Genomic DNA, 16,734 nt, shown 5'->3' with positions numbered 1-16,734 from the left:
GGCAGTCGCTGTATGCATTTCTGTGCATGACATTGCCTTATCTCCATCACTACTTCCCTTCCTCTTTTTCCTCCAATTACTGCCCATTTCCTTTCTCTTCATCAGCCTCCACCAATCATATTGTTCTCTCATGTGGGAACAGTGAAGAAATGATTGTGGGTATACTGCCTCTCTCTCCAATCAATCAACTGAAAAATTCATCCATCCATCCTACCAGGAAATACTTGCGATGGGCCTGATACTGTGTTGGGTCCTGTGGGTGGTAACTCCACGTATCAAGTGACTGTCCTGTGCCTGGGGTGGCCTTAGTTACTTGGAAGATATTTAATCTCAATAGTCAATAGCCTTGTAATAGCTTTCCTAGCCCATTAGAGACAATGGATGCAAACTTAGAGGTAAAGTAAATTGTCCAATTTCCATTAGTCTGTAAGTAGGGTGACAAGGTTTCCATGGCAGGTGTGACCACATAAATACATGGTAACTTTTTTTTTTTGCCAGGTGGGGACCACAGGTTTACTGGGGGCTCCACACACACACTGATGATGGTATGGTTATTGGTACATGCGAGGTGGCCTCCGCCTACAGCTGGGGCCCAGAGGCCGTGGGGTGCACCCTCCTCCCTTGTGGCCCAGACCCAGCTGGGTGCCTTTCTCCTGTGCAGCTGAAGGACTGGGTGGCTGGGGTGGGCCCCCAGCCTGGGAAGGGGAAGAGAGCAGGCTGGTCTGGGGCGGGAGGGGCCGGCCTACCCTCACTCCAGGGACTGCAGCATCAGCAGCTGTTTGAACGCCTTCGTGTGGCTGGTCTCGCAGATCTCGCTGGCCAGGAACATTTGGTCCACGACCGTGTAAACCTTGTAGAAGTTGAACACCAGGTCCAGCTCACAGACGCTGTGGAAATATTCATTTAAGACCTCCACGACCTTTTGGGTGGCCTCCAGGTAGGCCAGCTTGTTGTCGTTGATGTCCACATGGATGCAGAAGTAGAGGCCGGAGCAGTGTCGGTAAATGATCTCGAGGTTCCAGAACTCCACGAAGTTGGTGTGTTTGGCATCTCGCGCAGTGACCACACATGCGCCTCCTTGATCAGCTTCTGTTTCTCGTCGTCTTCAAACTCCATGTACCACTTGGCCAGGCACGTCTCGTCTGTCTGGTTCTGGATGAGGATGAAGCGGCGACCCCCAGTCCAGACCCCAGCGGCCCCGGTCCCATGGCTTCTAGGTGGCTCCGGCTCCGGCAGCTACTCATGGTAACCTTTTGATTAAAGCCAGAGAAGATCACTGTGGGATTCTCCCTTATCCATTTTTGTACCTCATGCAATAAAAGCCCTCCTGAATTCTCATCACACTCCACTTGTCTCAGTCAGCCACTCATCTTCTGTGAAGTCCTTTTGTTAACTGCTCTTCACAGGACTTTTATTTTTTAATTGAAGCATCGTCAGTGATGATGTGTCAATTTCTGGTGTACAGCATAACATTTCAGCACGTGACTTTTTCACGTTAGAACACCCTGAGCCCTGCAACTCTTCTCCCCTTCCTCACCAACAAATTCCCTCACGGCTTCTTAACACTGACAGATCGCCTGCTGACTCCTCGTGACGATCTATAGGAAGCTCTTTTGGGTAATGCTGACTTCTCGTGGTGCACGGATTGTTCTTATTTGGAGAGTGACAATGGCAAAATGTTGTGCTGGAGATGCTCTTGCAAATCCTTTTGATGCTGTTGAGGCAGCATTTTTATCTAAGGTTATTTAGGTCCAGTGGGCTGAATTATATGCTCTTACATGGGTTTGTTCTTAGCCCAGGAGAAGACTGCCAATATTTATACTGCTAGTAGGTATGCTTTTGAGTTGCTTGTGATTTTGGAATGTTGTAGAAACAATGTGGCTTCCTTACTTCTGGTGGAAATAAAATTAAAAATGGCTCCTATGTTCAGGAATTATTGGAAGCAATAGTTTTGCCTGCTGCCTTAACTACTATTAAGATTCTGGGGCTTCTAAACTTGACTCTCTAAGGCTAAGGGAAACCACTGTGCTGACATTACCACAAGGAATGCTGCCCTTCAAGGAACCAAGAGCAGACAAACCTCTGCCAGATCCAAAAGGATATTTCCCCCAGTGACAACTTAGGAAAACTGGCTACAGAAGCCCAACAACTGGCCTCAAAAAAGGAAAAACAAGATTGGAAATTCAACAGCTGTTGGTTTGATCAAGAGAAAACTCTAGTTTGGACCAAACAATAACCCAGTCCTGCCAGAGATGCTAAAATTCCCACTCCTCACCACTGCGCATGCATTAAACCATCGGTCTTCTGACAGGTAATAGCATTAATGAATCGATATTGGTGGGGACACATTAACAAAGCTGTAAAAAGTGCCCACTTCACCTGTCTCACTTGTCTGGAATACCACCCCGGGAAGCCTGTTACTGCTTCTGGACATTTTAAACTGTCTAATATATCACTCGGGATCTGGCAACTGGATTTCCCATGACTTCCTCCATCTCGTGAATATAGATACATTTTACTTATGGTCTGTATGTTTTGATGCTGGATTGACACTGAGCCCTACAGGAAGAAGAAAGACTCTTCTTTTTTGGCAACAACTTGGCCAATGTAAAGCCACAGACTCTTTGTTTATTATCGCCCCTTCAAGTTTGTCCCCCCTCTGCAAAAGAGTTCCCCTTCTCTTGCTATGTGGGGACTTGCAGGTGGCTCATAGTGCTTGCAGACATCGAATTGCAATTCTCTGCCAATCCCGAATAAACCCATTTTTGCTGGAGAAATGACTGGCAGTCTTCTTGTTTTAGGTCAATAACATTCAGTGAATAATCATAAAAAATTGTATCCTGGTTTAAAGTTTTTTTCTACTTTTAAAATTGTCTTTCCCTGATGGCAGGCATCCATTGTTATAAAGACAACCAAGAAAAAATGATCTCATAAAATGAACAGGTTAAATCAAGATAATATAGAATTGACTAGTTTCTCTCTTTCTCCCTCTCCCTCTTCCATTCTTCTATCAGAAGTGTGTTATGAGCACAAGTTGTGTAGACTGTGGCCTGGGCTGCTTTTATTTTTGAGTTTTTTTCATAGAGGCAGTCTTAGTGACTATAACATCTTTTCTTTTAGTGTTATTGAACTTGGCCTGAAATCCCAATGAACAGATTAGAATGTCAGGGAAAGCAGAAAGGTTAAGCAAAAAGAACCCCAAGGACAAGATACATGGAACCTAGGTTTCAGTTGCAAATCTGCATTAACTATCCCTTAACAAGAGCTTCACAGGTTGGTGCCAGATTAAATGTGCAAACCTTTAGAAGATATTAAAGCCAGTCAAATGCAAATTTTATTTATTACTCTCATGATTTAAAAATTTAATTGATAGGAATATATTTACAATCTGTACAAAAAAATTAAGCACTTTAGTTAGAAAAAAGTGAGTAATATAAATCCAAGGCATCAACTGCTCCCCAATCATCCAGTTTTTCAGTAGGGAATCAGAAATTAGATTTTTATGCTGTGGATTAGGTCCAAAGTTCCTTTTTTGATTCTTTCTGGAAAGTCTGGGTCAGGTTATCACATAAGCTTCTTTAGCAGGTCAGCTTTTCATTTGTCTCTTGCCCTCTTCTTAACCTTATAAAGGCCTGTGAGCAAAATAAGAATATACAAGCAATAGGTAGTTATATAATTATATTTGTTTTTAGAATTTTATGTCCTTTGAAGAGAATGGGAAAATGACCAGGAACATGTATGTCCTATGTGAGGCTAAGAGGATACACCGTGGAGCACTCTTACTGGCCCCAAAGTCCCTCAATGGCAAAGCCAAATTTTCTGTTTTAAACTGCAAGCCCCTGGTTACATAGTTGAAGCTCAAGTATTCAGCAGGACCTCTCTAAGACTATAAATTAACTTTTTTGATTAGTGAGAACGTGGAAGACAGTCATCTCTTACATTGGTTAGTCTTACTATAGCTGAAGCTGAAAATTTAGGTCCAAGACACTTTGTAAGAGATAATTTTAACGCAGACACATAAGGAAAAAAAGTCATGGCAATCACAGCTTCAGACACATTTTGTTTAGAATAAGAAGTTTCATGACATAAGTTGGGCTTGGATGTAGATGGGTAGATGGCAAGAACTCTGATGTTAGTATTAAGGAAGAATGTTCTGATCAATAATTAATTGATATTTTACATTTTCATTGATAAAAATGTTTTGCTCTGCGTTTCACCCTGGGCTGAAAGATTGTCATTGTGTTTCTGGAAATGTATACAAAACAAAAAGCTATTTGGAAGGTAAGTGAATTTTCCAGGGAAATTCATCTAGAAATGTTTACATAATTTTCAAATGAAAAAAGTAAATGCAGCAAAGGAGCATTAGGGAATGTTTATTTTTTTATTTGTTTATTTTTACAATTTAGGGGTGAATGTGCCAGGTTAAGAAATAGGGCCATTTTCAGTTTGAGGCATGGTGCCGAGCACCACAGAGAGTACTAAGGTGAACACCAAGAATTTCATACACTGTGTTGCATTTATAGCTTACCGCACACTTTAATATTTATTATTCATTCTCATATTTCAACCCCCCAGAGAAGTATGCCTGACAGCCATCATTTTCATTCTTTTTGGACACAGAGGAGGAAACAAGTCCAAGAGACAGTCATTACCTTGCCAAGGTCAAAAAACCAGGTCGCAGGAAAGTGTCTTAAATGAATTAATAATGCTGTAAAGGGTTTTTGGGGGGACCCTGACAAAACAAAGACAAGTTCCAGCTGGGGAAAATGGAGGTACCAGTCCCAGCTGAGGGGAAACAAGATGGCCCTTGAAAATGGCTTAAATTACAAAGATTTGGCATTTCCAACAGTGGAAATGATGTTAAAGAAAAGAATGGATTGATGAAAGTTAAGATGCTGGATGACGATGGGTCTTGTTATAGATTCATTAGAGGATGGGGAGCCACCAAGTAATTCCGAGGCAGCTTCTTGTCCATGCAAAGAGGTGCAGTTTGCCGGGATTTAAATCTCAGTTCTAAACACCTATAAATTGTTTGATCTTGGGCTCTACCTAAACCTCAGTTTCCTCAACAGCAAAATGACTGTGAGAATCATTACCTTATAGGGTCACAGTGAGGCTTTAAATGAGCAAAGTGCATATGCCTGGAACATAGTCCCGGAAAATAACTATTAGCCATAGCTAGGACCTGATGGAGGTGAACCTTAGAAAGGCTGCCATGATGTGAACTGAAAACAGGCTGGGGTGGGAGCGAGGTGGGGTGGAATACCTGGAAAAGGAAGGCAAGTTGGAGCCTATAGAGCAGGAGGTCCGAGTGAGGTACAGCGAGGGCTTGACTTGGGCGACCAGGTCTGGGAATGTCAGATGTCAAGCATTTGAAAACCTTCAATAGGTTAGAAGCAAAATGTGAAATGTGTGGTTTTTAACTGTCCCCAAATTAATGCTTCTCTCTGTTGCCTGGCTAGGTTTACAAAGTTTAATGACCAACTTTATAATGGTTTTGGTTCCAGTCAAAAATTCTGTAAAGACACCGAATTAATTCTAGCCTTCGCACCTGTTCAAACAGCAACAAAGACAAAATGAACTAGCGGAAAGACCAACCCCTTCCTTTCCTTAATGAGGCTCCACTGATTTTTGCAAACAAATACAAGACAATAAATTGCCCCAAATGCCCTTTTTTTTCAAAGCCAGGCTGTAGGACTGATCTGGGTGTTCCCAGCCAACTCGAGGCGATAAATTCTCACAGCTGGACCATAAAATGCTTTTGCAGCTCTGAGGGTATTCGCCTGGTCCCTTTGTTCCCACTAGAGCTTTGGGTATTTGGGAGTATATCCTGTTGGTCCCAAGACTAACATTTTCCTGTTTGTTTGTTTCACAGTTCAGTGACCCAAACCTCTCAAAAGTCACAAAGAAGCTCATCAGGAGGTCAGAGGCTGCCCAAAAGGCATTTGATTTCCAGCCCAGGAACTCAGGACAGACCTAAGATCAGGGCTGGAGTGACTCTTAGCAGCCTGTCATTACCTACAAGAGTAGTGAGTTGGCTTCCTTCCAGGGGCTTCTGTTCCGTACGTTCAGTTCTTCCCAGAAGACTGAGGTCTAGCACTGTTCTCTACGGAACGGGAGCCATGAGCCTCGTGTGGCCATGGAGTACTTGAACTGTGGCTTGAATTGAAATGGGCTGTGATTGTAAAATGCACACTGAGTTTCAGAGGCTTAGCATTAAAACAATGAATGAAAGTATCTCAATGTTCTTATATTGATTACATTTTTAAACATTTTTTATTGATTTATAATCATTTTACAATGTTGTGTCAAATTCCAGTGTTCAGCACAATTTTTCAGTTATACATGAACATATATATATTCATGGTCACCTTTTTTTCTCTGTGAGCTACCACAAGATCTTATATATATTTCCCTGTGCTATACAGTATAATCTTGTTTATCTATTCTACAATTTTGAAATCCCATCTATCCCTTCCCACTCTCCGCCCCCTTGGCAACAACTGCAAGTTTGTATTCTATGTCTATGAGTCTATTCCTGTTTTGTATTTACACTTTGTTTTTTGTTTGTTTGTTTGTTTTTGTTTTTGTTTTTTAGATTCCACATATGAGCGATCTCATATGGTATTTCCAAGGAAGACATACAAATGATCAAAAGGCACATGAAAAAATGCTCAATATCACTAATTATCAGAGAAATGCAAATCAAAACTACAATGAGGTATCATCTCACACCAGTCAGAATGGCCGTCATTCAAAAATCCACAAATGACAAGTGCTGGAGAGGCTGTGGAGAAAGGGGAACCCTCCTACACTGCTGGTGGGAATGCAGTTTGGTGCAGCCACTATGGAAAACAGTATGGAGATTCCTCAGAAGACTAGGAATAGACTTACTGTATGACCCAGGAATCCCACTCCTGGGCTTATATCCAGATGGAACCTTACTTCAGGATGACACCTGCACCCCAATGTTCATAGCAGCACTATTTACAATAGCCAAAACATGGAAACAGCCTAAATGTCCATCAACAGGTGACTGGATAAAGATGTGGTATATTTATACAATGGAATACTACTCAGCCATAAAAACCGACAACATAACGCCATTTGTAGCAACACGGATGCTCCTGGAGAATGTCATTCTAAGCGAAGTAAGTCGATTACATTTTGAAATGGTAATATTATAAGATTAATTTCACTGGTTTCTTTTTTACTTTTAACGTGGCTACAAGGTGATGTAAGATTACATCCGTGGCTCCCACGTATTGTATGTCTACTGCAAAGTGCTGCTCTAGAAGAATGCCGGGGGGTCTCCCAGGTTCTCCTGAATTCAAACCATTTGGTAATCCTTGATTATTTTCTTGAATACCCTTTGGTTGTACATATAACCTTACTGTTCTTGGGAGCTGATTTTGTCTACTTATATTTGTCTTGTAATTTGTGATTATCCAAAAAAAATGGATGCTAGTGCCAGGTGACTTGCATTTGGTCTTACTACAAGCTGAAGGGATCAAATTAGGTAGAAGATGAACAAAAAAAAAAAAAAAAAGGCAGGTGGGAAAAAAAGGAAGGGAAGAAAAATACACTATATTGGGAAACTTCTACTCAGACACCTCTTTGGGATGTATGCTGTTTTCTCCATTTTTATAGAGGAAGAAACAATAGCTCAGAGAGGTTAAGTAACTTTTCCAAAGTAATCCAGTTTATGCCTATCAGAGAATGCAAAAGGTCCAATAAACTCTAGTGCACAAATTTGTTCTCTTCATCATAATGCTTCTCCTTTACTGACAACATTTGAGCAAATCAAACAGTAACAATCAGTTTTGGAGATATTCCTTTTATTAGTCACAAATGTCCTTATTTAAGATTTGTGTTTGTTCAGTGCTTATTTGTCAAATTATTTTAATATTGATTAAAGTATATATCTTCTAAAAACCTTTAATGAAAAAGAATATGAAAAGGAATGTATGTATGTATATGCATAACTGGGACACTGTGCTGCACACCAGAAGCTGACACATTGTAACTGACTATACTTCAATAAAAAAAATATGAAAAAATAAAAAAAAAGTATATAGAACAAACATGGGAGCTTTTATTCATGAGAGGTCAGTGAGTATTCCACAGGTCCTCTTATTTCTCTTCTGGTCATATAACCTTAAATAGCCACTTATGTAACATGTGGTCGATGAAACAAATCTCATCGGGCTGTTAAGGGGCTGAGGGAAGGCTTACGTGGGAGAAAGCACTTTGTAGAACATACATGTGCCAGGCAACCTCCCCAAACCCTCCTCCTACCCCTGCAATGGACGTAATGATTTCACCTTGTTCTGCTACATTTACATTCTGTTGCCAGACGTTGGGGGCCACTTTTCCTCTCTGTAAATGAGATACATTACGAAAAAGCTAGAAGTTATAAGAACCTCACTGTGGTCACATACTTCATTCCTCTCAATACAGGACTATTTTTCTGGAAACACACAAATCTCATAAAATTTCCTTTCAACTCTTCATTCCAGCCCTTTGATCATTTTACTCAAGAAGATTTTTGTTCCCCCTCTACAAAAGTAAGTTTTCTTCATTAATTACTTTGGATGAAAATGAGAAAAATATTGGAAGATTATTTCTCTTCCCTAGACCAAGTTATGCCTTTAACATTCCTTTAACTTTTTTCTTCTTATTCACTGCTTCTCCTGAAGTCCATCTACATGAATTGTCATTCAACAGGTTCTTATATATTAAGTAGGTAGCAATTCTGAATATAGAGTGACACATTGCCATCATTATTTTAGGAAGGCTTCCTCTAAAGTCAGTATTCATTTTCTTGCTTAGGCTAGACTCCAGGAGACTGATTTAAGGAATTCAAGGATAATAATCGATAGTTTGTTGTTTGCTGCTGTTGACTTGGTTAGTTTCCCATTTTAATATTTGAGACTAAAAGTAAGATAAAGGATAATGGAGCAGGAGGGTCCACAGAAAAGACATTATGTGTTTGCCAGCTCTTGATGTGACATCAATACACTGGGCAGGCAATGGTGGAACTAAACTGAAGCAATCAAAGTGTCGCATTAGGTCTCCTAGACTGGGAGGGTTCCACTTAGGCAAATCTACCCTCACTGCAAGGATTGGAGGCATTGCCAAGGTGAATGAGTTAATAACCAAAAAAAAAAAGTAGAGAAAATGAGGGTGACTTTTCTCAATATGTGTCTTGCTGTTCTACTATCAGAACACTTTCCCTGTTCTTTATTCTCCATGTGTTTGGGGATTTCCATTCACAAGGAAGAAATTTTCCCACCAGGAAACCCTGCAATGGTTCCTTTCATCTAGAAACTGAGACTGCCACCAGGTCGCTTAGGCACCTCATGCCATGGAAACAGCATGAGGAAATGGGATGTGTTTTGACTAGGAGATTAATCCTGATTATCAAGGGGACATTAACTTGTCCTGATACAACAGTACTGAAGATGAGCATGCTTGGAACTCGGAAGATTCTCTGAGTGTGCCACTCAGTTTTCCTGTGTGCAATGATACAGGCATAACTGTTAATTACACACACGCTTCAGGAATAAAGATGTGGGTTACCATATCGGGCAAGGAACCAAGACTAGTGAAGGTGCTTGATGAGTTGAGAGAGAATTTAGAACAGTAACGGAAGAAGGATATTAGTACCAACTACAACCCTGTGAGTGGTTTCACAAACACGGTCCGTAGGAGTCAAGTGTATTTCTCCTTGTTTTGCTATTAACACATTCACTTATATTAACCAATCTTTTCTTGTGCTCAATTCTCTTATAATCTAAAGTGCATTAGCAATGATTTACCCTGTGCTCTCAGTATAAAAGTACATGATATCAAAGGGGAAGTGCGAACCACCTAGAAAAGAAAGAAATATCACACAGAGATGCATGAAATGATAGGCAACTTGGTGTTTCATCTTTCATGGAGGTGAGCTCACCTTCAGTTGGATGAAGAATAGTTGCAACACATTAGGTGGAAATATGATTTGTTTTTAATTAGAAATTAAATACAGGTCAAGGGATGTTTATGGATGCAATCAGCAACACTCTTAAGAGTGATAACTATAGTTTTAAGAATTTGCTTCCCTTTATGGTTCTGGCATAGAGTTTGCCAATGAGAAGAACTACTGAGAAATTCGGAATTTGGAAAGAAGAAGCCACTGTTTTTGGGGGTAAAGGGGCATAGCGGGAGCGTGTTGGACGATGTGGTAGGTCTCCAGGAGCCTCACTTCACGGCTGTGACTGCCAGACGTGGTAGCATCACAGGTGTCTCCACGAGTCTCTACTCCACAGTCATGGCCTCCAGACGTAGCATTTTCTTGGCCTTCGTGGTGGCTCTGGCTTGGCCAGCTTCTCCAGTGCTGTGGGCTCAAGGCATAAGTAATTGCTTCTCTGACATTCTAGCTGCAGCCTCTCAGGTGTTTGCTGCCCAGTTCTTCCCACATTCGGAAAGCCTCTAATTCCTATGTTATTTATCACTTTATTTTCAACACTTGGGATGTTTCTGTTTCCCTAACTGAGCCCAAACAAAGATAACATGTGATCGAGTGATCCCTGGGCTATATAACTCATTATTATTTCCTTATTTTTATCCCTTCAATTTTAATTGCTATAAATCTTGGGACTTAATATTTTATTATAATCAGTATGCTTATAACTTATTGATGCCATATTTCTAAATAAGTAGACAAATACAATTTTTGGTGGCTAGAACATTAATCTGGAAATATTTTGAAATGGAATGATTAAAATGATGCTAACATTTAACTCTTTATGACTCTGAGTGAGTTATAAAAATGATAATGGGACACATACCAATATTTTATACTTACAGTTTGTTTCCAGGTAAGGTGATGTTCAGTAGTTCTGCTGCTGATGTCACCAAAACATCTAGACGAATACTGAAGAAATCAATCATCATCTGATATTTGAGTACAGAGCATTTTGATGCTTTTGGTATTTCAGAGATTTGACATTTTGTAGGTAAAATGCAAAAATGATTCATTGAACTCTTAACTTTTCATGCAGATGTTTGCCCTAGTGCTCTTAGATTAGAATAGGAAAAATTTAAAGTGTCATTTGTTTTAATTTCCACATTAATGCAAAAGAAATCCAATTAAAGTGTCTAAGTGCTGAGCCACTGAATTAAGCACCAATTGTATAATTCAGACAATTTCATCAAATGCTTTTGCTGTTTCTGGACTCACATCAGATTACTCGGTTTAGTGCCAGTCTCATGAATTTCAATGGCAAGAGAATGACGAGTTAGAATGTAATTAAAGATGAATGATTTCCCATTACAGTTTTGTAAGCTAAAGAGCATTTAGGTGTGAGTTGGTAATAAAACATAAACAAATATGGTCCCAAACACAAACGTCTCCCAAATCAACCAAGAAAACACTGGCTTTGCTAAATATGCCTACTGTATCAGGATAATTTTAGATTCAAGTGACTGCAATCTAATTGAACCTGGCGTAAACAATGAAGATAATTTAGTTTTTCACAAAACATAAATTTCAAAATTCCCAAGAACCAAATTATGCTAATTTTTAGACTTTTTTAAAAAGTCTTACAGAAAAGCCTCAATGACAAACATTTTAAACTATGTTGGAAGAATAATTTGACAGTGAACAGATCTATTTGATCTTTGAACTTTCTAAAAGCAAATCTTCATAATATTCTGTAAATTACTGTGAATTCTGGAATGATGCCCACATATATATGCAATAAAAATGAACTTACACTGAAAAATCTCTGTTGCAATTATTCTGAATATTCTGGTTAAAGGAGATTTGTCGTATGTCAAATATGATAAATTCTTGCAACCAAACAATTTCAGGTTTGGGGTGGATCTTAACATTCACCTATGGAATGAACTATATATTCAGAGATTGAATTTAAAAACTATATTTAACAGACACTAAGCAGGCATTATTTAATTTTGTTGTTGGCAATAGAGAACTTAAAGGTCTTGTTGCAAACTTTTATTGTGGTTACCAGTGATCATGCTCTAAAAATGCAAAGGTTTTAGTTAATACAGTGCATAGGTAGTAGGATGTCATATAAACCAACTTCTTCCATAAATCTAAATTATCATTATTTTTAGTGTTCCAGAGAAAATATAACCCAAGACCTTTTTGCCAATGGTAATCTGTCAAATGCTAAATCACCTAAGAAATTTGCTAATTTGCTATCTTGATTGTCATAGTGATTTCATTGGTGTCTACATCTATCAAAACTCATCAAATTGTACATTTGAAATATGTATAGCTTTCTGTATAGGAACCATACCACAGTCACGGTGTTAAAAAAGAGAAATTTGCTAACCTGTAAATCTGGTCCTAATGACGCAGTCATATGTATAGTGTTAGAAAACCTCATTGAATAGCTAGTAAACATCAAGACGAGTTGAATGAGAATACAAAGCCACTTCTATGCTGAATAATGACCAAGAGAATTAGCCTTTTCAGCCATAAGATATACGGCATTTCCCTCTCTGCTGCTGGAATTTCTTCTGACTTTTCTGGCCGCTCCTCCTCAGCTTCTTTGGGCTCCTCTAAACCATCTTTCCCTGAAGAATTAGCGTTTCTCAGGGTTTGGTCCCACTCCCTCTTTCCATCCCGTGAAATCGCATTCATCCCTTAGATTGTATCTCCAGCCTAATGACTATCTTTGTCTCAGTGGCCTATGGATATGCATGTCCAGCCTTCTTGCAGACATGTCCCACTCAACAGCATTCCAACTTGGTCCTTCTCCCCTGGTTTTTTCTGCCTTTGAGAATGGTACCACCAGATGCTTTCTTGTCAACACTAAAAACCTCTTTGACTTCTGTCTCTGCCCCCACCCAAATACTCATGAAGCCCTGGTGATATGTTGCATAAACACCTTGTAAGTCACCACCACTGCAGCCTGACACCCTCACAGGGACCTTTTCTCTCACTTGCCCGATGGTCCCCTGTGCTTTGCATACTGCCAGGGACATAATATGTGCTCAAAAGATTTCTTGAATGAATAATTAAATGAATTCTAGAAAATTGAGAGACATTGAGAGATAACAGAAGTGGAACACAGATTTAAAAAATACCCTTCATGTCATTAGCACACAATTTGTTTTAACAAGCCAAATGAGTCCAAGATTTTTTTTTTACACTGAATTGCTTTTTGGAACATTTATGTCAAAAATGTATACTTAGAAATGTATTTTTAATGACCTCCAGGAGGCCATTTCTCCACATTTTATGTGAGAAAATGCTATACCATGAGTGATTTAGTCCTATGAGCCTGCTGAGATTTAACATATAAGCATTTAAAGTAAGAAAGCATCAAAGCTAAGAAGGTTGCTGCAGTAAAATTTCAGATATTATTTGCTTTTAGGGATGCAAGAACCAAAATCCTAAACATTTTTGAAAACTACTTACAAAATTCATGGTGAGAGACGCTCTTCAATGTGTCCTAATTCATAAAAGTAAGTTCAGCTTCAGTTTAGTGATAAAATTCTCATTGTTCAGCATACGTGTGTTCATAAATGAGGCAGCAAAGAGTGTGGGTAATTGGGTGACTCTTTCGAAAATTGAATCCTGGCAATTCCTTTGTCTGGTAATTAGTAACTGGATGCTTCACTTTCCCAGGGCACTGCTTTTAAAGATCTTGCTGAAAGCTTCTGCGAAGCAGTATTTACATCTAATATTCAGTCTTCCTGGCCATCGAACACTACAGGCCTTTAAGGAATGTATGAGGGGTTCATAGGTGGAAGAGAGGGATTGTTTCTTGAGGTCGTGCTCACACGGCAGATCTGTCTCCATTTCCTCCTGGTTCCCCTTGGAGGTTCTATTCTGCCACTCTGGATGGACATCATCTTGTTGAGATGCTCTGTAATCGGGATGGTGGGGCGTGTTGGAAGGTGAATTAGGAACTCTTTAGCCTGGATGATGTTTAGAGATTGATCACTGCTGTGATGGTCAGCTCTGTGTATATCCCCAGAGACTGGACCAAAAGGAGAAACAGTGGCTAAAGTCATCACAGTTAGCATCTTTAATAAATCGTGTTATTGCTCTCAGCCATTAGAATCTTGATGTCGACTTGGTAGTGTACTAAATGAATTCATGAACTTTGAAGTTAGGATTGTTTGGACACTGAGTGGACAGATTTCCAGTGCATGACTGGATGTTTATACTTTTATTTGCTGGCGATTCCTCTGACCTTGGTAGAAGCCAAATGAGAGAGAGGAAACAGCATTCAAGGAGGCAGAAATTGAAATGAAAAACACATGAAATAGGAGCTCTCTATGGAACTGAAGCAGGGAACACTCACTAGGAATGTGGTGGGGTTTGTCCTTGCCCAGTTTGGCCTGATCACTCGGAAGAACGCCTGGCAGCAGACTGTCCACGTGCAATAGGTCATGAGTGGGCAGTGAAATTTCTTACGTGTTTTCCCCAAAATATAAACATTTTTTGATCACAGATATGTGTTTGAAGTGTTCTGTGATTTTGTTAAGGGCTGTGAATTTCATCTGTTTTTCTTTCAGTCCATTTCAAGGCACCAAATTAAAAGGGCATTGAGTTCTATGATTCTTCCATACTGTCTAAGGGAGAGCATAGCAAAGGGCAAGTATTTACCATTTAGACGTGGAAGACTTGTTCTGGGTGGCTCCGACTGCTTTGCGGCCAACGCTATTCTGAATTAAAGTCACTTAATATTGTTAACTAACATTTATTGTCTCACATAATGATAACGTTGGCATCTAAAATGTTTAAAAGGAAATGAAAAGAAAAACAAGTCAATTAAGCATATGAAAATTAATCTACCAAAGTTAGATTTTAAAAATAAATTCAAAAACAATTTTCTGCCACTCTTTCTGCAGGTGGACCAAGAAATGCCATGAACCAATGTGTGTGTGTGTGTGTATATATATATATATATATGTTTTAAATGTCATTATATACTAGTAAATTTTTTCTTTCAGTGTAAGAATATGATTACCTCTTCCACTCATATCTTTGCTTTGAAGTTTTTAATCAAAGAGCATAATTTTATAACAGAGATAATAGGTTTGATTCATTTCCTATTATAAAGTGTACACAACTGAATAAGTGAGCTAGTGGATTCTTATTGAAGGACAAAGTTTTGTATATAAAAGGAAACACTAGTTCTTTCATGTTTTGCCTCCTTCTCCACTCAAGAATGATGATGAGATCTTAAAAACTGCACTTCACGTGCTCTTGCTTATCCTACCTTCAGTGTTGATCGCTCTTTCCTTCTATTCTACATTTGGTGAAACCCTACCCATCCTTCAAAGGCCAGTGCCAATGTCATCTTCCCCAGAAGGACACAAAAGGAGTCAACTTGCCTTCCCACGTGCTCCCTTTGGCCTGGGCCACAGAGCAGGGCGGCACCTATGACAAAGACACGCTGTCTGCTGTGGTTTTGAATGAAAGTGGGATAGCATTCCACCATATTTTGGGGCCCGATGGGTGATTCAGTAAGTGTTTGACTTACACAGTGAAGCATAAAATAAGTTGACAGTCTTTAGATATGTTTCAAATGGAAATACCATTGTTTCCTACTAGCTCAAGAAAAATAAGAATGTTTTAATTCATTTAAATAATTTTCTGAGGTGAAAGTCACACTCTAGAAATTAACCATTTTAAAATGAACAACTCAGTGGCATTTGGTACATTCACAATGCTGTGCAAACAACACTTCTCTCTGGTTCCGGAACATTTCCATCCCCTCAAATAAAAGCCTCTTACACATTGAGCATTTTATAAAAATTTTACTTCAAAGAAAAAAGCATGTATTATCTTCATGACTTGCATAATGGGATCCAGGCTTAAAGGCCTTTATTTTGTTTCACTCTCTGTACTGGTTTTTGAATATGTAAAAGTTCAAATGGCTAAATATCAACAATGTTTATGAAAAATAATGCCTATTTAGTTTGCCTAAAATGGCTCTACTGTCTCCAGTTTTGCTTACAAATTATCTCTTGTTACATGGCTCCAGGCGCTCTTCTGCTCAAAGCAATTGTAACCACCAGCAGTAAGAGAGCTGTCACGTGTAGCGTGGTCTCAGTCAGCTTCAAGCTCAACTTGACAAACGTTTCATGAAAGGTTTTTATTGTGCCGTTTGTCCTTATTTTTACTTTTGGTGTAAAAGATGATGATATCAAAACAAACGATATTTTGAAAACATAATGACTAATAATACAATAATAAACCCTAATACAACGATTTCCATTTTTGCAGGGACTTGTCTTATTCATACATGTACACGCATTTTGTATACCTGTAATTGTATTGAAACCTTCACTTTACACGATAATTTTTGACTAACACTGTATTGTAATATTTCGTCATGTTTCAGCATAGTCTTCATTTTTACAATTTTAAGAAAAGTATACTTTTCTATGTCATTGTGCCATAATGTATTCATATTGTACACACATACATATGCCCTATATACTATATATAGTATAAATGCAAATTAAATTTATTACTTATATAATATACACTAAAATAAATACATAAATTTGCCTATCTATTACCTAGCTAACTAGCTAAACATCTATCCAAAATCCAAAATAAATCTTTCAGGCTACCTAAGTGAAATACAAAATTCTTTTGTCTTCTAACAATTTTGTTTAAATTACTCAGAGGTCTGTGGCAAAAATTTAAGATGTTTTTGTCAGAAAAAAAAGGGGCTATTGATCGAGCAATGTGAG

At 38.9% G+C, this 16,734-nt stretch overlaps 1 protein-coding gene across 1 annotated transcript; it reads right to left on the bottom strand.

The window, feature by feature from the left end:
* Positions 1-748: 748 nt before the first annotated feature.
* Positions 749-12,655, bottom strand: LOC102521104 (AP-2 complex subunit sigma-like). The gene is given in 4 exon segments (XM_032493806.1): positions 749-1,068; positions 1,071-1,236; positions 8,299-8,379; positions 12,440-12,655. Coding segments are annotated over 4 exon segments (783 nt in total).
* Between the last annotated feature and the right edge of the window lie 4,079 nt (positions 12,656-16,734).

The sequence above is a fragment of the Camelus ferus genome, chromosome 12, assembly GCF_009834535.1.
Source record: "Camelus ferus isolate YT-003-E chromosome 12, BCGSAC_Cfer_1.0, whole genome shotgun sequence".
NCBI lineage: Eukaryota > Metazoa > Chordata > Mammalia > Artiodactyla > Camelidae > Camelus > Camelus ferus.
Note: the sequence above shows the minus strand (reverse complement) of the source record. Positions and strands in the feature narration are given on the sequence as shown.